The 25,308-nt window shown below is 45.2% G+C and overlaps 1 protein-coding gene across 1 annotated transcript in view; it reads right to left on the reverse strand.

Moving 5' to 3' along the window:
* Positions 1 to 649: 649 nt before the first annotated feature.
* LOC121001946 (tetratricopeptide repeat protein 30A) overlaps positions 650 to 25,308 on the reverse strand; it is a 59,323-nt gene continuing 34,664 nt past the window's right edge. Inside the window, exons 15-19 of the mRNA XM_040433220.1 lie at positions 19,865 to 19,936; positions 12,440 to 12,543; positions 3,739 to 3,817; positions 1,955 to 2,084; positions 650 to 874 (exon numbers count right to left, since the gene is read on the reverse strand). Coding sequence (XP_040289154.1) covers positions 738 to 874; positions 1,955 to 2,084; positions 3,739 to 3,817; positions 12,440 to 12,543; positions 19,865 to 19,936 — 522 coding nt within the window. The 3' untranslated portion in view covers positions 650 to 737. The remainder of the gene's footprint in view (positions 875 to 1,954; positions 2,085 to 3,738; positions 3,818 to 12,439; positions 12,544 to 19,864; positions 19,937 to 25,308) is intronic.

The following is a 25,308-nucleotide window of genomic DNA, read 5'->3' on the forward strand; positions in this document are numbered from 1 at the left end:
AAAAATATAACCTGTCCTATTTTTTTCACGGAAAACGGTTCGCGGACCCATTCAAGTCAATGGGACCGTGAAAAAACACAGAGGCACACAAGATTGTCATCCGCGTCCGTTTTTTTCCTATCATTTGCATGGAAAACTTGACTTAGATTTTTTTTGAACTTTCCTTCATGTCTGGTGATCCTCCAAAAATAAAGGAAGACAAAAACGGAAACGGATCACGGAACAACAGAACCCCATTTTGCGGAACGGAACACAACAACGGTCGTGTGCATGAGGCCTAAGTTGTGCTATTCCTACCTACATGCTTTACACTGCAGCCCTACATTTGCCTTATCTGAACACAACACTATTTAGGATGAATATGCATCTGGGGGAAAATCTACATGTTGTACAAAATATAATGATGCAGGTACATGGCGACATGTGCAACAGGATGGCAGTCCGCTAGTTCCCATGACCAAATATGTCTGGATATGGGTGCATGTGGCTAAAAAGTGATGGCAGCTGAAAAATGGAACCTAAGCAACTACCAGAATGTCCAGTTATTGGAACAGTCTCCTAGGATGCTGCTAGCATGGTGTTAGACGACCTGCAGCCATAGACTTGCAACCCATATGCATTCTGAACATCAGTATACTAGTAAAATAATTTAATTGAAACACTATAAAATTACATTTACACCAATATCATGAAAAAGCACAAAAAAAAAAAAAAAATGATGTCAAGATACAGGTAATTTATATGTTCCAGGATGTTATTTCATACAATAATGCTTTTAGTTGTCTTGCTTCATAGGTAACAGTGTTCTTGCCAATGTGCATCTTCTCTTCTTCCAGTGGTTGCTCGATTATGGCTGGGGTGTTCTTGCCATAAACTGTCAAAGAAAAAGAAGAAGTTCACTGTACGGTATTGTTGTGATAGTATTTTACTAAAGTTTTATACCATTAATACATATGTTTAGAAGTGCTGATTTCTGCTCATTAAAAAGGCGGCATCAGCAACAGTACTCTGTGCCAGGCATCAAATAGTTCGATCCCATTCCGAGTAGCCACAGTAATTTGTTTTACTGGTTGTTAGCCAAGAGTGTAGAGACGGGGCTCAAAGGGCATGTGCCCAGGTACTAGTGTTAGTGGGGATCATATTTGTACCAGTAGAAAGGATTTTTTTTTATTCCATTACATGGAGGGTGCACCAAACTGAGTCTTTGCTCCAGGTTAAAAAATCCTAGCGTCATCTCTGCCCTTAGTTATTCTGGAGAGGTTATGTCACACACACCCTCCCTAAACTTATGCTAGTGGACAACATTTTTGGATCCCTAAAGAGAATTTAGGCTGGCGAGAGAGGGCCTCAAGTGGGTGCATTTGGTATCAAAGGAGGTCTAGTTTTACCTCTTTAAAGGGGTTGTCTTATCTCATACACTACTGTCAGATAGGTGCGCGTCCCACCTTCGGGACCTGCACCCATCTCTAGAACGGGACCCCTGCATTGTGCGGCCACTCACTATTCATTTCTCTGGGAGTTGTGAATATAGCCGAGCAGTGGCTCAGCTACAGTATATCTGTCAGTCCCATAGAGGTGAATGGATTAGTGGCAAAGCTTGTGTGGTGCACTCTCCATTCAGTCCTATGGGACGTCTGAAAATAGCTGGCTCTGCTATGTTTGGAACTCCCATAGAAATGAATGGAAAGCACACTGCACATGCTCGGTGCGCTTTCGTTCACTTTGGGAGCCCCGGTCTAGAAATAGATGCGGGTCCCAGAAATGGGACCCGCACTTATCTGACATTGGTAGCATATCCTAGTGATATGCCACCAATGTCTCAGATGACATAACCCCTTTAAATTTTATTCTAAGTGATTCCTGATCCTTTACAAAATAGGTAAAACACATGTACGTCGGCTCCATGATCTGTGTTCGCCTTTGCAACCCTGTCCCATAACCTTTTAAAACTTACTTTCACAATGTTCCAAAAACTGAATACATTCATAGATGACACTGTCCTGGAGCATGATCATGTGCTTTGACATGTTCTCCAGCAAGGATAGGAAGCACCTCTTTGCATAATACCATGTGTCAGTTCCAAGCTGTAAAGCAAATCAAGAGATATTGTGAAGAAAATATTGTGGGATTAATTTTTATGACTGCATTTTACTCATTTTTGGCTACAAAACCATTTTTTCAATTAGTCTTCATTGAAAATGTTCAGCCATTTCTGAGATACAAGATTTAAAAATCTGTCTATTTGCTCCAATCATTTGATGGCTCATGTGTAGCTCTTATTTCTGATCGCCTAACTTCATAAACACTTAATAGAGCTTACCAGAGGTTTATGAGGTCGGGAGATCAGAGATAAGAACTACATATGAGCAGTCAGACGACAGGATTCAAAGGAAACATAAAGTAACTGTCACACGGGCAGTCTGTGCCCGCCGCGGTCTTGCTGTCCCGGGCAGGTGTGGATGTTGCTCTGCTTTCCCTGTGTGACTTGGGATTAGAGCTCTGTGAACTTTCCTTCAGCACTGAGAGAGTTAATGCTTTCCTCCTGCCCCTGTCCAGATGCTGGTTAAGTTGCTGATCAGTCTCCCTATTTAGCCGAGTTGTGGTTCTACCTTATCGCCTGAGCTTTGAGGTTATTCATTGCTAGTAACCAGTGAAGGTGATCTCGTCTGGATATCCATGTACCGAACCTTGTTTGTCTTCCGTTTCCGCTCCTTGCTGCTTGCCCCAACCTTGGAACTGTGACTTGGATTACACTTGTATTCAGCCTGCCCTGACTATTGGACTGTGTTCAGACTACGCTTTTGCCTGTGTCCTTGGTGCTTCACACTTGTGTCTCTGACTCCTGTGGGTCAGCAGCCAACTACACCAGGACTACTCCAGGAGGTAGAAGCCTGGTTGGTTCCTTGCGGCAAAGTCCAGATCCCTGTACAGGGTTTAAAGGGAACCAGGGTACCAGGGAACCGCCAGGACAACGCCCCTAGCCTTAGCCCAAATCCAAACTGGTTAGTTGGCACAGTGGGTCCACACCCACTGTCTGTAACAGTGACAGCTTGCAACAGACTGATTTTTAACTCTTGTATCCCAGAAACGGCTGAACATTTTTAATAAAGAACAATTGAACAGAATTATTTGTAGCCAAAAATGAGTAAAATGGCAACAAAAAAAAAAATGCCACAAAAGGTGTACATAACCTTTAAATAAGAGTGTCACTGTGGTTGGCCCAGCCGCCCATGAAGCTGGACCCCAAGTGATCTTGGCTGGCTTTTCATAAGACAGGCTTTTCTAAAGTGGTATTTCCAACCTAGACATTTGATATATCCACAGGATGCGCCATAGATGTCTCACAGATGTTGGTTCCACCTCTGGCATGCACACCTGTGTACATACTGGGGGGGTCCCTTAACCCGCTTAGCGAGGCAGCCATTCATTTTCCACCAGGATGAAGTGGTGGTCACTTCACCAGGTGGGGTAAGGGACCCCCAATCTTCACACAGGTGTAGATTTGAGAGGTAGAGCCTACATCTATCAGCCATTCATGGCCTATTCTGCATCCATAGAGGGACCCACGTAGTTCAATTCTTTTATTAAAGAGCAGATAGCTTTACAGGACTATAAGAAAGAGAGAGGGACACACTTTATTTTTTATATTTACAAAAATGATATGATGTAAAAAAGTACAACTTTTTACTTCCCTAATAGACTAAATGCCTGAGGTCCAGTTTATATATTTAGACTTGCCTTTTTGTTGTACGGCTCCAAGCTTTTGATAACTCGTGATATGCCAAATTCATAATTCCCTTTGGCGCAGTAAAGAGTTCTGCAGAAAAACAGAAAACACATAAATCATTAGGAATCGCTCTAAAAATACCAGATGCTGCGAGAAACTTTGCAAGGACCATACATAAAGCGTTCTTCTACTGTACATGGCGAGTCTACTATTGTGGACAGTTTGTAGCAGCTGATGATGTATATGGTTTGGTTTGGAAAATTCTATGTCAACTTCTTGCTTAGTATATTTTCTGTTAAACTGCAGATGTATGTTCTACAGACACGCCATCTAGGGAGGAAAAATATACAGCCTCCTATCTGCATGTATTGTTATACACCATCAGAGACAGGGGTCTGCATATGATCCCCCAAGGAGGTGGATGTGCATGTTAACCACCTCAGCCCCCAGTGCTTAAACACCCTGAAAGACCAGGCCACTTTTTACACTTCTGACCTACACTACTTTCACCGTTTATTGCTCGGTCATGCAACTTACCACCCAAATGAATTTTACCTCCTTTTCTTCTCACTAATAGAGCTTTCATTTGGTGGTATTTCATTGCTGCTGACATTTTTACTTTTTTTGTTATTAATCGAAATTTAACGATTTTTTTGCAAAAAAATGACATTTTTCACTTTCAGTTGTAAAATTTTGCAAAAAAAACGAGATCCATATAGAAATTTTGCTCTAAATTTATTGTTCTACATGTCTTTGATAAAAAAAAAATGTTTGAGTAAAAAAAAATGGTTTGGGTAAAAGTTATAGCGTTTACAAACTATGGTACAAAAATGTGAATTTCCGCTTTTTGAAGCAGCTCTGACTTTCTGAGCACCTGTCATGTTTCCTGAGGTTCTACAATGGCCAGACAGTACAAACACCCCACAAATGACCCCATTTCGGAAAGTACACACCCTAAGGTATTCGCTGATGGGCATAGTGAGTTCATAGAACTTTTTATTTTTTGTCACAAGTTAGCGGAAAATGATGATTTTTCTTTTTTTTTTTTCTTTTCTTACAAAGTCTCATATTCCACTAACTTGTGACAAAAAATAAAAACTTCTATGAACTCACTATGCCCATCACGAAATACCTTGGGGTCTCTTCTTTCCAAAATGGGGTCACTTGTGGGGTAGTTATACTGCCCTGGCATTCTAGGGGCCCAAATGTGTGGTAAGGAGTTTGAAATTAAATTCTGTAAAAAATGACCTGTGAAATCCGAAAGGTGCTCTTTGGAATATGGGCCCCTTTGCCCACCTAGGCTGCAAAAAAGTGTCACACATCTGGTATCTCTGTATTCAGGAGAAGTTGAGGAATGTGTTTTGGGGTGTCTTTTTACATATACCCATGCTGGGTGAGATAAATATCTTGGTCAAATGCCAACTTTGTATAAAAAAATGGGAAAAGTTGTCTTTTGCCAAGATATTTCTCTCACCCAGCATGGGTATATGTAAAATGACACCCCAAAACACATTCCCCAACTTCTCCTGAGTACGGAGATACCAGATGTGTGACACTTTTTTGCAGCCTAGGTGGGCAAAGGGGCCCATATTCCAAAGAGCACCTTTCGGATTTCACAGGTCATTTTTTACAGAATTTGATTTCAAACTCCTTACCACACATTTGGGCCCCTAGAATGCCAGGGCAGTATAACTACCCCACAAGTGACCCCATTTTGGAAAGAAGACACCCCAAGGTATTCCGTGAGGGGCATAGTGAGTTCATGGAAGTTTTTATTTTTTGTCACAAGTTAGTGGAATATGAGACTTTGTATGAAAAAAAAAAAAAAAAAAATCATCATTTTTCACTAACTTGTGACCAAAAATAAAAAATTCTAGGAACTCGCCATGCCCCTCACGGAATACCTTGGGGTGTCTTCTTTCCAAAATGGGGTCACTTGTGGGGTAGTTATACTGCCCTGGCATTTTCCAGGGGCCCTAATGTGTGGTAAGTAGGTAAATGACCTGTGAAATCCTAAAGGTGCTCTTTGGAATATGGGCCCCTTTGCCCACCTAGGCTGCAAAAAAGTGTCACACATGTGGTATCGCCGTATTCAGGAGAAGGTGGGGAATGTGTTTTGGGGTGTCATTTTACATATACCCATGCTGGGTGAGAGAAATATCTTGGCAAAAGACAACTTTTCCCATTTTTTTATACAAAGTTGGCATTTGACCAAGATATTTCTCTCACCCAGCATGGGTATATGTAAAATGACACCCCAAAACACATTCCCCAACTTCTCCTGAGTACGGCGATACCAGATGTGTGACACTTTTTTGCAGCCTAGATGCGCAAAGGTGCCCAAATTCCTTTTAGGAGGGCATTTTTAGACATTTGGATACCAGACTTCTTCTCACGCTTTGGGGCCCCTAGAATACCAGGGCAGTATAAATACCCCACATGTGACCCCATTTTGGAAAGAAGACACCCCAAGGTATTCAATGAGGGGCATGGCGAGTTCATAGAAATTTTTTTTTTTTGGCACAAGTTAGCGGAAATTGATATTTTTAATTTTTTTCTCACAAAGTCTCCCTTTCCGCTAACTTGGGACAAAAATTTCAATCTTACATGGACTCAATATGCCCCTCACGGAATACCTGGGGGTGTCTTCTTTCCGAAATGGGGTCACATGTGGGGTATTTATACTGCCCTGGCATTCTAGGGGCCCTAAAGCGTGAGAAGAAGTCTGGAATATAAATGTCTAAAAAATTTTACGCATTTGGATTCCGTGAGGGGTATGGTGAGTTCATGTGAGATTTTATTTTTTGACACAAGTTAGTGGAATATGAGACTTTGTAAGAAAAAAAAAAAATAATTCCGCTAACTTGGGCCAAAAAAATGTCTGAATGGAGCCTTACAGAGGGTGATCAATGACAGGAGGGTGATCAATGACAGGGGGGTGATCAATGACAGGGGGTTGATCAATGACAGGGGGGTGATCAGGTAGTCTATATGGGGTGATAACCACAGTCATTGATCACGCCCGTGTAAGGCTTCATTCAGACGTCCGTATGCGTTTTGCGGATCCGATCCATCTATCAGTGCATCCGTAAAAATCATGCGGACATCTGAATGGAGCTTTACAGGGGGGTAATCAATGACAGGGGGGTGATCAGGGAGTCTATATGGGGTGATAACCACAGTCATTGATCATGCCTCTGTAAGGCTTCATTCAGACGTCCGGATGCGTTTTGCGGATCCCATCCATCTATCAGTGCATCCGTAAAAATCATGCGGACATCTGAATGGAGCTTTACAGGGGGGTAATCAATGACAGGGGGGTAATCAATGACAGGGGGGTGATCAGGGAGTCTATATGGGGTGATCACCACAGTCATTGATCACGCCCCTGTAAGGCTTCATTCAGACGTCCGGATGCGTTTTGCGGATCCGATCCATCTATCAGTGGATCCGTAAAAATCATGCGGACATCTGAATGGAGCTTTACAGGGGGGTAATCAATGACAGGGGGGTGATCAGGGAGTCTATATGGGGTGATAACCACAGTCATTGATCATGCCCCTGTAAGGCTTCATTCAGACGTCCGGATGCGTTTTGCGGATCCCATCCATCTATCAGTGCATCCGTAAAAATCATGCGGACATCTGAATGGAGCTTTACAGGGGGGTGATCAGGGAGTCTATATGGGGTGATCACCACAGTCATTGATCATGCCCCTGTAAGGCTTCATTCAGACGTCCGGATGCGTTTTGCGGATCCGATCCATCTATCAGTGGATCCGTAAAAATCATGCGGACGTCTGAATGGAGCTTTACAGGGGGGTGATCAATGACAGGGGGGTAATCAATGACAGGGGGGTGATCAGGGAGTCTATATGGGGTGATCACCACAGTCATTGATCACGCCCCTGTAAGGCTTCATTCAGACGTCCGGATGCGTTTTGCGGATCCGATCCATCTATCAGTGGATCCGTAAAAATCATGCGGACATCTGAATGGAGCTTTACAGGGGGGTGATCAGGGAGTCTATATGGGGTGATCACCACAGTCATTGATCATGCCCCTGTAAGGCTTCATTCAGACGTCCGGATGCGTTTTGCGGATCCGATCCATCTATCAGTGGATCCGTAAAAATCATGCGGACGTCTGAATGGAGCTTTACAGGGGGGTAATCAATGACAGGGGGGTAATCAATGACAGGGGGGTGATCAGGGAGTCTATATGGGGTGATCACCACAGTCATTGATCACGCCCCTGTAAGGCTTCATTCAGACGTCCGGATGCGTTTTGCGGATCCGATCCATCTATCAGTGGATCCGTAAAAATCATGCGGACGTCTGAATGGAGCTTTACAGGGGGTTGATCAATGACAGGGGGTAATCAATGACAGGGGGGTGATCAGGGAGTCTATATGGGGTGATCAGGGGTGTTTAGGGGCTAATAAGGGGTTAATAAGTGACGGGGGGGGGGGGGGGGTGTAGTGTAGTGTAGTGGTGCTTGGTGGTACTTTACTGAGCTACCTGTGTCCTCTGGTGGTCGATCCAAACAAAGGGGACCACCAGGTAGCAGGTATATTAGACGCTGTTATCAAAACAGCGTCTAATATACCTGTTAGGGGTTAAAAAAAACACATCTCCAGCCTGCCAGCGAACGATCGCCGCTGGCAGGCTGGAGATCAACTCTCTTACCTTCCGTTCCTGTGAGCGCGCGCGCCTGTGTGCGCGCGTTCACAGGAAATCTCGGCCATCGCGAGATGACGCATATATGCGTGACTGTGCGCAGCGCTGCCACCTCCGGAACGCGATCCTGCGTTAGGCGGTCCGGAGGTGGTTAATGGGGTTGTCTCACCTCAGCAAATGGCATTTATCATGTAGAGAAAGTTAATACAAGGCACTTCCTAAAGTATTGTGATTGTACATATTGCTTCCTTTGCTGGCTTGATTCATTTTTCCATCACATTATACACTGCTCGTTTCCATGGTTACAACGTGCTTGCACACTATAGGAATGAGCGCCGGGCTCACTGGTGACTGGGACAGCTGGAGTGCGCATAGGCCATCACTTCTTCCTATAGTGTGCAATCACGACCACTGCTGCTGGATTGCCGAGTGGTCATAACCATGGAAACGAGCAGTGTAAAATATGATGGGAAAATGAATGAAGCCAGCAAAGGAGGCAATATGGACAATCACAATACATCAGTAAGTGCCTTGTACTAATGTTGTCTACATGATAAATGCCATTTTCTGAAATGAGACAACATCTTTAACTACTTCCCGACCACCCATTGACTATTAACATCCTGGGCGGTCGGGTTCATCTCTGAATGGACGTTTTGGAACAAATATGTCTATTTTCTTTTTTTTTCTACAAAAATATCACATGATCTACCCCATCAAAGGAAACGGTGTAAAAAAAACCTAAAATGATGCCACCTCACAAAAAACATACTATCAATTCTTCCTCATAGGCTTCAGGATAGTGGCCTGAAGCCTATGAGGCAATAGAACATCCGTAGTGCCTAGAATGGAGTTTCTCCTGGGAGGTATGATGTCAGGGGAAGAGGCGGAGTCTCGACATACAGGGGGCGGGCCTAAAGATGAGCGGGAAATTCTACAGAGCAGGATGTTGAAGAGAGGAGCACAGGCTGCAGGTCAGTATGTGGAGGAGAATAGTGACTGTTATTTTTACTTGGGGGGCTTTTTGCAGGGGCTGAAGGGAGGAGGAATAATCCTTGTACTGAAGACTGCATGTTAGAGGGGTCTGAAGAAAGGGTAATATTATTTACATGGGACTGTATGCTGAAGTGGCTGAAGGCAGGGGGAAGGTTGTATCTTACTTGAAATATATACATGCCTATTACAGGTTCGTGGATGATGTTTTTATCATATGGTCCAGCAACGAGGTACATTTCCAAGATTTTGTGGATTACTTGAATACACAGAATGACATGAACATGCGGTTTACTTACCAGTTTGGGGGCAATAAAATCGAGTTTCTGGATGTAGTGGTATCAGTGGTGGAGGGGGAGCTGGTGACGGAAGGTTTTCGTAAGCCGACCGCCGCCAACTCCCTCCTCCACTTCTCAAGCTATCACCCAAGTACAGTGAAAAAATCAGTGCCATATGGTCAATTTAGAAGACTTGGCGCTGGATTTGCGCGATAGGCTGAGACATAGAGGGTATCCCTCAGACTTGTTAAATCAAGCCAAGAAAAAAGCGTCAGAAGTACACCAGACAGAATTGAGGGAGGGTAAATCCACAATCAAAGGGCCCCCACCCTTCGCTTTTTCCTTTAAATTTAGCCCTATGGCCGACAAAATAAAACAGGTCATAAGGAAAAATTGGAGTATCCTAGTGAGGGATGATTCTCTAAAACAATTGAAAGATATGAAACCAGTGAAGATGCCATACTATACGCGATCAAGTAGTAACTAGCCATTTTAGAAAAAACCGCCTCACATGGCTGTCTGAACAGAGACCAAAAGGGAACAGGAGTTGCAGAAGCTGCTCCTTCTGCAACTTCAACTCCCAACTACAAGTGATCTCTGTTGCAGGGATAGTACATAAAGTTTTTCCACTTATTACCTGCCGCAGCAAATTTGTGGTTTATATAATTTTATGTAGATGCGGACGTTTCTACATTGGAAAAACCATCCGCTGTTTATTTGAAAGATTCCGCAAACGCCTAAATTCCTTAAAAACAGGGAAGGGTGTTCTGCGGTTAATAGATCATGTGAACAGGGCACATAATGGAAACCCCACTGTATTAACCTTTGCTGGTCTTGAAATAGTTAACCGCACTGAGAGAGGTGGTGATAGAGAAAGGGAGCTTCTGAGAAGAGAAACTACATGGATCCTACGCACAGATGCAATGGGTCCTTTGGGACTAAATGAAAAAATAGATATGAGTGTATTTCTGTAACGAATCATTCTTGTATATTGTATTTGTTTTATTGGTTTATGTATTTCACACATGCCCTTTACATTATTGAAGGGGTCCCGCCATCGACCGAAATCCCTGCCCTCCGTTCTGAAAGGTCAGGTGTTGATTATGTAGTAATTAAGCAATTACGGCGATGAAGCGGCTTCCTGTGCACCATAGAAGGTGCCGTGACCCCGTCAATGGTGGAAAGCCAGAAGAAGCGCACACACGCGCGAAACGGCTGTCGCTTACTCTCTGCTGTGTCTGCACCTTATGCACCCCCCTCCTGCCATGGAATAAAGTTACCTGTCCACAATCGGTCAGTGCCGCTCGTTTTATTTTCTCCTTCGTTTTATCATACATGCTCACTGCTGCTACAGGCTGAGCATCTCCGTGAGGCATCACTCCTCGGTACTTGCATCCTAATAACCATAGGTTTGGTGTAGTGCCACTGGTTTACCTGTTCTACATTTGATATGTATCTTACATGAGACTGTATGCCGGAGGGGCTGAAGGGGGCCATCATTATTACTATTAGGGTCCATTCACACGTCCGTAGTGTATTGCGGATCCGCAATACACATGGCCAGCACCCCTATAGAAATGCCTATTCTTGTCCGTAGAGATTGAATGGGTCCGCACCCATTCCGCACAATTGCGGAACGGATGCGGACCCATTCTGCGGACGTGTGAATGTTGCCTAATACAGAGGGGGCCATAATTATTACAATAACACTACAGAGGGGGCCATTATAATGTTATTAATAATAATTATACAGAGGGGGCCATTATAGATCATAATTATACAGAGGGCATTATACTTATGGGCACTACGGGGGAGGGGAGGTCTGTTATCTGAGGATGATAGTAAAGTGGAATCTAAAAAAAAATCTTTGAAACTCTGCAGAGACGAGACGCGGCTGAAAGCAGTTATCATGACGGTCCTATCTTCAAATGAAGACGCTGAGGAAAGTCTACATCACAGGAGATGTCACTGGATGTAACAGGTATGGAGCTGTATTCTCCTGTATATTTCATAGCAACGTAGGTTATGTCCATCCAAATATCTGTTTGGGAGAGGAGGGGTGCATATAGAATTTGGCCCACACTGCCTCAGCCCCGCCCCAGACTTCAGGTCACACTGTGCGTGTTCTGAATTTTGGGTCCTCACATCCATCTACTACATTATCTGTACCCAGAGAGTTATCACTGTGTTATCTGTGGTGTTACATAGGACTGCAGGTGACATCTACTACATTATCTGTACTCAGAGAGTTATCACCGTGTTATCTGAGGTGTTACATAGGACTGCAGGTGATATCTACTACATTATCTGCACTCAGAGAGTTATCACTGTGTTATCTGTGGTGTTACATAGGACTGCAGGTGACTCTACTATATTATCTGTACTCAGAGAGTTATCACCATGTTATCTGAGGTGTTACATAGTACTGCAGGTGATATCTACTACATTATCTGCACTCAGAGAGTTATCACTGTGTTATCTGTGGTGTTACATAGGACTGTAGGTGACATCTACTACATTATCTGTACTCAGAGAGTTATCACCGTGTTATCTTAGGTGTTACATAGGACTGCAGGTGATATCTACTACATTATCTGTACTCAGAGAGTTATCACTGTTATCTGTAGTGTTACATAGGACTGCAGGTGACATGTACTGCATTACTTGAAAAACAAAGGGGTGTGGTCACATGTTGAGGGGGGGTGCAATACTTGGCTTGCCCCGGGTGCTGGCAACCCACGCTAAACCACTGTGCTCACTTACCCAATAACTAAGTTCACGATACAAAGATGGTAAATTTTCTTATCTGGGTAGTCATAAGCGATCTGCTCTTCTTCTTTCTCTATCTTTCTCATAAATTCTTCAGCCTTGATGAACGAAGAACAGAAGGTTATACATCAAATCCTCTCGCCTGGTGACTGCTGTCCTCCACGAGGAGATTAATCTGCATATCATCAAATGTTACAAATATTTATAATATGGTCCTACAGAACGCTTTAAAAAAAGGTGTCTAAAGATGTGCCAGTTATTATGTAAAGAACCGGTAGTTATTCTTTCTGGCACCAATTACGTGTTCTGCATGTTCTTATATACAGGGTGGCCCACGAAAAAGTAGCCCGACTCCATCGATAGTATGACAAGATGAACGAGCAAGTGGATTGTTTCTTTTTTAAATACCCACAAGTCACAAAAGATGATGAAAGTGGTCCCCGTTCACGTCAGATTATGTTGGCTGATACGGCTTGTGATGTTGCGGATAGTGTTTGTGAGGTTTTCCTTGAGCTCATCCAGGGGATGTGGATTGTTAGCGGACACTTTCTGTTTTGAATTTCCCCACAGATGAAGATCACATGTGGACAAGTCTGGGGAAGGTGGCGGCCATAACCTTTTGCTCACAGTTCGCTCCTCCGTAAACAGTTCATGAACCCGTGCCAGTGAGTTCCCTGAGGTGTCGCATGTTGCCCCAGGACATTTTTTCTTCTGGTGTTAGTTGGTTGTAAAACTGTTCAAACATGTAAACTGCGGTATTCATGGGTGATTTGAAGAAAATTGGGCCCACTATTCGTGTTTCTGACACTGCGCACCAAATGGCAATTTTCTAGTCATGAAGTGGTGTTTTAGGAGTCAAAAGAGGATTTTCAGCGGACCAGTACCTCGTATTCTGGGAATTTACGTGACCTGATAAATGAAACCAAGCTTTGTCCGTCATGAAGTACAGCAATGGGTCCAAATGTCTGTCAGCAATCCTAGTCAGCCCCCAGGTACACTAATTGACACGTTTAGCTTTGTACTTTGGACGACTAAGACAGATTCACTATGTTTGATTTGGACATATTGGAGACGGGCTAATTTTTTCGTGGGCCACCCTGTATTTTACATGATTTTGAGGATTGTATGTGAACATGAAGATCTAATGAAGGTAATTCAGCAAACGTGTGTGAAGCTTTTGCTAATAAAGTTAAAAACATAGAGAGTGCATCCAGAAAAACGAGATTTTTGTGAAACTCACCTGTAAAATCTCTTTCTCGCGGGGTTCATTGGGGGACACAGGACCGTGGGTATAGCTTGCTGCTGCCACTAGGAGGCGACACTAGGCTGAAAAGTGATAACTCCTCCCCTGCAGGCTATACCCCCTCCAGCCTGGAGAGAGCATATCAGTTTGTGCCCAAGCCATAGGAGTAGGAGAAAATAACCATACGGTAAACAACCAACAACTGACCAACGCCAGTCGGATCAAACCAGAACTGGGGCCATACTGGCTCCACAACCGCCAACAATCACAGCAAACAGAAATTACTGGGTGGGAGCTGTGTCCCCCAATGAACCCCGCGAGAAAGAGATTTTACAGGTGAGTTTCACAAAAATCTCGTTTTCTCGCTGGTATCATTGGGGGACACAGGACCGTGGGACGTCCTAAAGCAGTCCACGGGGAGGGAACAAATCACATGCCCCTGGAGAAACAAACGCCCTCGAGGATGCGTAACTCACTGCCGCCTGCAAGAATTTGCTGCCTGGAACAGTATCCGCCGGTGCCTAGGAAGGCACCCGGTAAGACTTGTGAACGTGTGCCCGGAAGACCAAGATACTGCCTTCCACACTGGAAACTACTGCATGAAGGAGATGGACCCGAGCAGCGCCGACCGCTGGTCGGGTGGGCCAAGACTCAGCTGGGCGTTGCCTACCCGAGGGCAAATGCCCGAGCAACTGTTGAACGGATCCATCTGGAAAAACAGCCTTTGGAGGCCGTCAGCCTTGACAAGGACCCCAGGATAAGAATTGGTAGAAGTCCGTAGGGCTGTAAGCGCTAGTCAAGGACAAGCAGGCTCAGAGGCCAAATCACATGGCTGATGGAGAGCTCGGTTCGTGTACTACGAGGGAGAAGAAGAGAAACCCATGTCTGTGAGGTGTGGAAAGGCGACCACCTTCTGCGAAAAAAGAGGATCCTGGACGGAACACTGCCCTATGTTCATACTTAATTGAAAAATACGTACAAGAAAGGCGTATCAAAATAAAAAATATCGCCACCAAACAGCTGGCTCCTGGCCGCAGCTGTGGAAGTAGAACTAAAAGGCCAAGTCCTTAGGATTCACCTCTGTTTAGAGAACGCCCCCTAGGGAGCGGAATATTGGTAGACCAATGCCCTTATAGCCATAGAGGCTGGTGGTGAGATTTCTAGTGAGAGAAGCTGCCTGATAATCACTAAGAAACAAACGCCTGAGTCAGGCGTGCCCCACTACAGGTCAAAGTATCAATACCACACGGGAAAGGTAAAGTAAAGCCAATGTGAGCACCGCTAGTGATGGGAAGCCCCGTCAGTGACTATATTTCAACAAAGCGGCAACGCTGCCTGGAAGGGCAGATGAGTGGAACAAAGATGAGAGAAAAACTCTTGCCGGGTGAAGTTTGACTACGCTCCACCCGTCTTGGTAAGGCTCTCAGTCCACCCCCGGAATGAGCAGTGAAAGAACAACCACCATTGGCTTGAGGTGACGTAGATATCACCGACATCTGAAGAGAGGTAGCACCAATGGCGTCACGGTATGACTACTAGAATCCAGGTCCCGCTTAGAACGGCAATCTAGTGTTGACGAGTGTCGCAGGGACTGATCTACCTAGTAGAACGCACTCAAAAGTAGGTGCCACTCACTGTAGTCTTCAACAAAAGATTATGTCTTTATTGTTCACAAACAATACTCTGCGACGCGTTTCGGCTCACATCAAGAGCCTTTCTCAAACATATGGATTAGATGTGGCAGAAGGACAACAGTTGTCAGAGCCACGGACCCTTATTGGTAGTAAACCAGAAAGAGGCCAGAACTAAAGCCCATTCCCATGTGAGACTGGAGCTCTACAGCGTCTAATGGTGATGCGATACTCCGCCTGAAGGGAGGCCCTACAAGGGAAGTCCCAAGAGTAATGCTCACGCCATACTCCAGCCGAGGAGTAGGCCACACCGTAGAGGTCACTGATTCTCGTGTTAGAGGAATCCGTTGCCTGATGAAAGAACTGTGCAGAAGGAACCTTAGCATGTAATGGTGACTCAAACACCCCTCGTGCGGTAGAGGTTACCGCATGCTCCGCCAGCGTGGACATGAGGGGAACGCCTGAGAACATCCAGTAGAATTTCTGGTATCAAGCTGGCCCAGTTAGTAGAGCTAACCTTAAACCCTCCACCTGACAAGGGCGCTGAACAGGAGCAACTGCCGAATTAGTACCAGGGTAGAACCCCTACCTGAGGGGGGCTGTCTCGCTACAGCGACTAGGAGAATCTAGCCCTAGCGTGAAGACTACCCTGCGAAGGAGAAGCCGTTGTAGTAGCCACTGCAGATTGCCAGCATAACGCCCTCACCTAGATAAGGATGAGTGGTGGACGAAGCATCCGGAGTCGGTGGAATATTCTGCTTGCTGGATCTTGACCACCGAACTCTGTGTAGTGTGACTGACCTGAACGGTGGAGTGCTCATGGGGATGGGGAGTCTCTAGGACACCTAAGGCTGGGTGACACCCCTGAGAGCACAAAGGCCTACATTTTTGTGTCTCCAATAAGTGCATGAAGAAAAGAGGGATACAGTATTGGAGTGTCCATATTATCCCGTGGCAGTATCCATATGCCACTAGATGAGAATATCAGGCACCAGCGGTACCGACTGTTGCCACGGACCCCTGTGAAGGAAACCAAGGCCTCTAGATTCGTGGCGTAGCTGAAATACAGCATGCAAAGATGCATAGTGATCCCCCCGTTACTGGATCGTTTGTAGAGGGTAATGCCATAGGAAGTATGTGATGGCAAATGGGAGATGGAATAGTAACCAACGGAAGCGCAATCCCCCGGTTAGGGAAGGGGGTAGCGCGATAGTCAGAACCGCAATCTACAGAAGTGTAATTACCCACCCAATGGAGGGGGAAAAATGTACGGCAAGCACTGCGCCCAGTGGCAGTGCAAACGCTTTACCTATGATCGGGAGTAACATATCCAGTAAGTACTGTAACCCGAGGTAGTGCAAATACATCACCCATCGAAGGGGGTAACGCACCTAGCAGGAACTTGCATATGACGAGTTCTGTACTCTGTGGGAAGTGCCATCATCCCACCTCAGAAAGGGTGTAATGCGTACGTAAAACTGCGACAGCAGTGAGAATGCCATAATGCCACCTATACAAAAGGTTAATGTATGCTGACGATACTGAGCCCAGTGGAACTTCAATTCCGCCACTCACAGAACGAGGGTACCTATGGCTGGCATTGAGGCCAATGCTAGTGAGGTCAGTCCACCTCAGGAAGGAGGTAATACCCAAATTAAGCACTGTATCTAGTAGAAGTGTAAGTAGTGCCTAAGGAAGGGGTTAATGCATACACCAGAACCAGAAAATTAATCCGGATTCATGTCAGAGTCCGAATAACTGTCCTGCTTCGGCTCGCTCGTGCGCAGTTCCACCTCTCAGCCTCTAGCCCATGGCTGTTGCAGGCTGTGGCGGTGTTGACAGAAGAACCAAACTACCCGGAGGTGGAATGGAACTAAAGGTCTGCTTACTGATTGCGCAGACGGTGCTCTATTAACCAAACGACCCAGGAGGGTGGGTTGGGAGCTTCCAGAGGTCCTCCGCTGAGTTGCGCAGGAGGAGAAACTCAAACGGACGCCCCCGGAGGGTGGATAGGAAGTTACAGTTGTCCTCAACTGGATTTGCGCAGTTGTAGTATTATTAACCAACCGGCCTCAGAGGGCGGATTGGGATCCTCCAGATGTACCCCACTGGACTTTGCAGTTGGAGCATTATCAACCAAACGACCCGGAAGGCGGATTGGGGACTCTTCGGATGTACTCCACTGGATTTACGCAGTTGGAGAATTATCAACCCAACAGCCCAGAGGGCGGAATAGGAATCCCTCAGATGTACTCCACTGGATTTTCGCAGTTGGGGCATAATCAACCAAACGGCCTCAGAGGGTGGATTGGGATCCTCCAGATGTACCCCACTGGAGTCACGCAGTTGGAGCATAATCAACCAAACGGCCCGGAGGGCGGAATGGGAATCCCTCCGATGTACTCCACTGGATTTGCGCAGTTGGAGCATAATCAACCAAACGGCCCGGAGGGCGGAATGGGAATCCTTCAGATGTACTCCACTGGATTTGCGCAGTTGGAGCATAATCAACCAAACGGCCTCAGAGGGCGGATTGGGATCCTTCAGATGTATCCCACTGGAGTCACGCAGTTGGAGCACAATCAACCAAGCGGCCCGGAGGGCGGAATGGGAACCCCTCAGATGTACTCCACTGGATTTGCGCAGTTGGAGCATAATCAACCAAACTGCCTCAGAGGGCGGATTGGGATCCTCCAGATGCACCCCACTGGATTCGTGCAGTTGGAGCATGGATTTTGTGGACTGAGGAGGGCAGGATTTGTTGCGCATAATTTCTTTTTTTTTTTTTTTTGGTGATGACCTAACCTCATATGGAGAGGTCAGGAAGGGCTGTATACCGCAATATTAAGGCTCATTGCGCCTGCAGTAAGAAACCTAGGGTAAACAGGGGCCTGAAAAAGGTGGCTGTGCAGGAAGGGTTAACCCTGCTCAGAGAACCGGAGCGGAGCTCAGCGGGCACCTGGAGGAGGAGGGACAGCTAGACGGGGAGGATTCGCGCCTAAAGGACGAACCCGCCCCCTCCATAATAGGAATGAAAGTTGCGGCCTAGTAGGCCGCAAAGCCGGGACATAAAGTTCGGCGCACAGCCGACCGGGCGGTACTGCCGGCCGGCTACCACAGAGGGACTCAGAGTAACCGCCGATACCCCCCAGATCAGTGGGCAGATGTGTCCACCTGCTGCGGGAACCCATCCCGTGGCCGCAAAAAAAAAAAAAACTGTACGGGCTGAGTTCCGGTAGGCCCGGAGAGAAGCCGGGGCCTAAATTTTTGGCGCCGGCCGAGTGAATAGCCGGCCGGGAAGTGGAGTGACCGGAGTGGCGCTCTCAAGCGCCGTGGTTGAACACCGGCCGCGGGTGCTCACCCCGCAGGCCGTATAACGTACCGGCTACTACATTGGGGCCTGAGGTAATGTAGGGCCCTCATGAAGAAAAAGTCCTCCATCTTATGAGGTGACCGAGGTGACCAAGGGGAAGGGGAAGGGGGGGGGGCTGAGGTACTTACCCAATGAGGACTACTCACCCCATCTTCATCCTCTTCTCTTCACCCTTTCTCAGAGTACCAGCAGGGTCACCTCTTCAGCCGCTGGCACCCGAAGTGGCAGGGGACTGGAATGGCGGAGGGTTTAGCCGGATTCAGGTGACCCCTTTGGCTGGCGGGAAGCAGGGGAGCTGGGCTGCCCTGGTCCACTTTTGTTTCTTGGGGAGGGCGAGCGGTGAGGGATTCCGACACCGGCCTTGCTCCCGGGGTAGACAGAGTGGCTAGGCGACTCTGTTTTCCCAAACCTAAAAAAGGAAAAAGATAAAATAATAAAAGTAAGCTGCCCTGCAAAAGCAGGGAGGTCTGCCTCCTACGACACTAAGCTAAAAACTGATATGCTCTCTCCAGGCTGGAGGGGGTATAGCCTGCAGGGGAGGAGTTATCACTTTTCAGCCTAGTGTCGCCTCCTAGTGGCAGCAGCAAGCTATACCCACGGTCCTGTGTCCCCCAATGATACCAGCGAGAAAATCACTTACGCATTTTGAACTTCTAAGTGCCCTCCATGTTTTTACCATTGTTGGAATAAAGCTTCATCACTAACTTTCTTCCTACACATTTGCTGGATGACCTTCATGGGACGATTGACACGAGTTCTAAGCTTGCCTGGTGCCTCTTCCATGCCATCTGTTGGTTTAGTCTGGGACTTAGCTTTGTGTTTTTCAGTAACTCTTAACGTAAAGATCCACCTTTAGCACTCATTTTCATTTACACGCAGTGTAGAAAAATATATGACTACATGGAAACCATCAAGCAGGATACCCGCTAATGATGGATTCATTTGTACTGGAATATAAATATTGGGTCTTCGCACGAATACCTGTAGCAAGTATAAGGGATCCATAAACAGCAGCTTAGTGACAGTTTCCAAAGAGCAACACGGTTTCTTTTTTTTTTTTTAGCAAGATACAATTTATATCGCAAAGGTTTTTAAGAAACCTTAAAAGATTTTAGATTTTACATACGATAGGCTGGACAAAGGAGGCAGTTAGTGGTCTCATCAGAACTTACCAGATCATTTTGGCTCGTCATGATGTAGGACACACATAGATTTGCAAGGACAATAGCGCTGACATTCAGGATCTGGAGAGGAAGACAGATGTCATTTTTAGCTTTTTTGATAAATACAAAGGCTTTTATAAAGAAGTGTATGGCACGTATATTCCAATGTCCTTTCTAATCTGAATAATGGAAGGGTGACTATTGAGGACCTTGAATGAAGGTGGTGGAAAAGCATGTTCTCCGAATAATATCCAACACACATTGACAACATTAAGCATTACAGATCATATATGCAAACATGACAAGCCCATGCACCAACTATTAAAAACTATGGTACTTCACTCCAAAGTGAGGCAGTATGCCCTAAGTAACACATTAGACCTATATACCATGTCCTATATGGTTTACAGCTCAACAATACACCAGCGGACGCCCTGGAATGCACACCCTAGACTGCCCTATTCTTTTTCTTTGCTGTCATTTGTTTACTATCAGGTGAAATCCTGGTTATACTTTCAATTTTGTCCAGCCAGTTTGGTTTTATTCCATTGTAGGCCTGCCGAAAAAAACACTTATACATTATATGGCAGATTTACGAAACAGTCTAAAAGAAAAACGGTGTCTGTTGTCCATAGCTATCAATCCTAGCACAGCCCCCGATCCTGGATGTGTGGTCACAACTATGGAAACAGTAGAGCGGGCTGTGCTGCACTGTTTCTATATCTCCCATATGGGTGAACAGGAGTTAGGGAAACAGTTTTGCATAGTGAGCACCTCTATCTGCACCTCACAGGTTTCAGAAACAGGGTAGCTCGCTGTGCTATACTGTTTCCCTAACTCCTGCTTACTCGTATGGGAGATACAGAAACAGCAGAGCAAAGACCACTACGATGTTTTAAGTAGTCCCACCCAACCCTAGCCACCACATCCAGCTCAGCTTTCCTGCATATGAAGAAAGTTATAGGGTAATTCAGACAGTAGAAAGGCATCATGCCAAGCTTCAGTCCAAGGAGGCCGTTCACAGTATGCACACGACCGTTGTGTGTTTTGCGATCCGCAAATTGCGGATCCGCAAAACAACGATGGTGTCCGTTCCGCAATTTGCGGAATGGCACGGACAGCCATTGATATAACTGTCTATTCTTGTCCGCAAAATGGACAAGAATAGGACAGGTTATATTTTTTGGGCGGACCACGGAACGGAGCAACGGATGCGGACAGCACACGGAGTGCTGTCCGCATCTTTTGCGGCCCCATTGAAGTGAATGGGTCCGCATCCAAGCCACAAAAACTGCGGCTAGGATGCGGACCAAAACAACGGTCGTGTGCATGAGGCCTAAAGGACATCTATCAGCAGATTTGTACCTATGAAACTACAGTAGCTGACCTGTTGGATGTGCACTTGGCACCTGAAGACATCTGTGTTGGTCCCATGTTCATATGTGCCCACATTGCTGAGAAAAATGATGTTTTAATATATGCCAATGAGCCTCAAGGAGCAACAGGGGCGTTACACCTACAGGCTCTGCTTTCTCTGCAACTGCTGTGCCCTCTGCACTATAATTGAGAGGGTGAAGCAGTGTAACCGTCATCATGCCTGGCTATTTTCCTTTGCTATTAGGGTAAACAAGGATCAGACATGTTGGAGTTCAACATGCTCGCCCTTTCTCCTGGAGGCGCATGCCCTGCCATATGTGTATCATGGGGGCAGTACAGCGGCATTCACATTTGAATACATCACACTATATTTAGAGTTCAGATTTGAGCATGTGTCGAGATATAGGTCAGACCCCCACTGATTACTGAATACCCTTTTAAAGCAGTCTTATCTATATGGCTAGCATTAGCTTTTCACAGTAGGATGCTATTTTCCTACTGTGCTTTCTAATTTTATAGTATATTATAGTATATGTCATTTTATATATCTTCTATTATGTTCTATATAATGTAGTATAAATATGGAACATATATAAATACAGGTGCACAGCTATAGAAGGTACAGATGCTGGGGGAGCACCCAGACCCTCAGTCCAATATTGTAATGCATCTGTATCCATGGCTAATAATTGGGGGAGGCAGATAGATGAGGACTCATGTAATATACACTGCACTATAGCTATGAAAAGTTGACAATTTGTTCATAGTCCTCCATAAATTTCAGAATGCTTAGGGTCCATGCACATGCCCGCAACTGTTTTGTGGTCCACAAATTGTGGATCCGCACAACACGGACACTATGATAGAAATGCCTTTTCTTGTCCGTGGCTGCGGACAAGAATAGGTCATGTTCTATTTTTTTTTTGCAAGGCCGCGGAACAGAAGTGCGGATGCGGACAGCACACGGTGTTCTGTCCGCATCTTTTGTGGCCCCATTGAAAATGAATGGGTGCGCACCCGTTCTGCAAAATTGCGAAACGGATGCAGACCCCATTTGTGGACGTGTAAATTGACCCTCAGGCTCGGTTTACCATAAGATGACGCATAAAAAGATGAAGACAAGGACAGGAACGTGTCCCTTGCTCGTGGGGCATTGCATGGTAAGGATGCATCCAGCACATGCAACGCACATTCATGGTAGTAAAACAACAGAGCAATAACAAAGAAAGGTGCGACCACTGACGCGTTTTAAATCACGGTAGAAAGCTGTAAGTAGTTCCTCCTGACTTCTTGACTGCGCTGAGTATTTACAACAATGAAGCACTGAACATAAATCAGGATATATCTATGTTGACATGTAACCAGTGGCATGTCCATATGTGTACCCCATAGGTCATGATTTCCTATGGAAGATACAAGAGATTGGGCTGATGTGATTGCTGCACACTTTTTCTGCTAATCACATTGACAGATGTCACTGTATGCCTTAATTGTCCCCTGCTACTTGCGTTCCACATGTAATAACAATTCTGGAGCATCTATTCTTCTAACTCTATGTTCGCCATTTTTCTATTATTCCTACTAGAACTTTATGAATAAATTGCCAATAGTCTGTAATAAAGGTCCATCTGGGTGTTACTCGTTTGGGACGTGTCCCTGCACAGTCTGACATTATCCAATCAGCGCTACTAGTGATAGACTGTGAAGAGAAACACCCCCAACGGGTAACACCCAGATGGACCTTTTCAAAGTGCTGCTTTTTATAAGTGCATTGGAGATATTCAGGAGATACCCAGGAGGTAATCTGGAGGTGGATACAATCTAAACAAGTAAGATTTGCTTGTTTAAAATCTTTCCCCTCTTTGCAATGGCAGACCTGGTTCTGTGCAGGAATTGTTGTGCTTTTATTTCAGGTTCCACTCTTCAGAGGTTTGGATACTGTCTGATCTGTACACAGCTCTCCATAATGCAGCAGGAAATTACCTTTTTGAAATTTGAGATTTGTAAATTAACCATTAAACAAACTCAGACTGAGAACATTGCAATGCCACTGCCACAGAGGCCCCCTAGAAATGGAAGATGGGTTACTGTAGGTTCTGGTAGACTGAGAGTTGTGGATAGAAGACATGTCCCACAGTCTGTGGCTCTCCATAATTCATTTGCAGCACTTTCAGAGTGCAAGAGCAACATGGAGGATGGCTCAAGCACAGTGGGTGAGAAACAATCATCTCCCATGCCTAAAGTATGCAAGACTGCAGCCAAAGACAAAAAGGAGAAGGTGAGGATTGATAGTAAGCAGCTGTTGGTGGGCGATTCCATCATAAGAGGTGTGAAGTTTGAGGTGAATGGTGTTGTGAGATGTCTCCCTGGTGCTACCGCTAGCAGGGATAGACGACGGATCCTTAATATTGTTAGGCAAGCAAAGCAGGAAAGGGAAGTGGATGTTATTGTCCATCTTGGGACAAACGATCTGGCTTACAATGAGGTTTTAAAAGGTGAAAGAAGCTTTTCACGCACTTGGAAAGGATATACGGGAGGTTGCGTCAACTGTTTCATTCTCTGCAGTTTTGCCTGTGCATAACCTTCAGCATGACAGGAAGATGCGCATTAAGGAATTCAATGTATGGCTTGGTGAATGGTGTCTGAACCAAGGTATTGGCTTTGTGTCTCATGTTAGGTCTTGTTGGAATGGAAAAGAACTGTACAAGAAAGATGGTTTGCATCTTTCTCTCAAGGGAACGAATGTCCTCGGTGAACAGTTCCAAGTATTTGCTAAGGAGCATTTAAACTAGGAAAGGGGGGCAAAAGAGTGATAATCCAGCAGTCCAACTGCCCCCCGGAACAATGCCAGAAGATGCTAGTAGCACAAAGGTTAAGAAATGACAAGCTCAGATTCTTGTCTACAAATGCTTGTAGTTTAGGGAATAAGATCAATGAACTTGAGGCTATAATGGCATCTGAGAATATAGATGTAGTGGCTGTTACTGAGACGTGGTTCAAGGGGAGTAATGACAGGGATATATCAATACCAGGGTTCTCTCTATACAGGAAAGACAGAGAAGGCAAGAAGGGGGAGGGGTGGCCCTGTATGTGAAAGATAGCATAAAATCTAATTTGATACAAGTTAGCGAGAACAATTTAGAGTCAGTTTGGGTTACCTTGCAGCTTGATAATCATAAGGTAACTTGTGTAGGTGTGATATATAGACCACCTAGCCAAGTCAAAGAATTAGATAATCTACTAGTTGAGGAAATAGCTAAAATGACATTGAAGGGGGAAGTTATCATTATGGGAGACTTCAATCTTCCAGATGTAAACTGGAAAACCAAAATAGCTAGTTCTGCCAGGAGTACAGTTATTCTAAATTCCCTACTGGGTTATCTCTACAGCAAGTAGTTGAGGAGCCAACACGGAAGGAGGCCATTTTAGATTTAGTATTCACAAATAGGAATTTGGTATATGATATTACTGTAGGGGAAAGCTTGGGATCTAGTGATTACCAGTCAGTGTGGCTTACTATAAGTATAGTGACTGAGTCACACCACACAAAAACAAAAGTTTTAGATTTTAGAAAAACTGACTTTTCTAAAATTAGATTAGTGGTATACGAGTCCCTATCAGATTGGAACAGTTTCATTGGAGTCCAGGAGAAATGGGACTACTTAAAAGTGGCACTATTGAAGGCAACAGAAAATTGCATTAGGCTTGTCAGTAAAAGCAAAAAAAGGAAGAGACCACTGTGGCCGAAGTGGCCAAAATCATTAAAAACAAAAAGATAGCATTTAGGAATTATAAAAAAACAAACGAGGATGACAGGCAAATATATAAGATTAGGCAGAGAGAGGCCAAACAAGTTATAAGAGCTTCCAAAGCACAGGCAGAAGAGAAATTAGCTCAGTCAGGGAAAAAAGGAAACGGCATTCTTCAGATACATAAATGAAAAAAGGAAACTAAAACAAGGAATTACTAAATTAAAAACAAAAGAAGGAAGGTATATGGAAGAAGATAAAGAACTAGCTGACTGCCTCAATGAATACTTCTGTTCAGTTTTTACAAAGGAAAATGAAGGAAAAGGA

The sequence above is a fragment of the Bufo bufo genome, chromosome 5 (genome assembly GCF_905171765.1).
Source record: "Bufo bufo chromosome 5, aBufBuf1.1, whole genome shotgun sequence".
Taxonomy (NCBI): domain Eukaryota; kingdom Metazoa; phylum Chordata; class Amphibia; order Anura; family Bufonidae; genus Bufo; species Bufo bufo.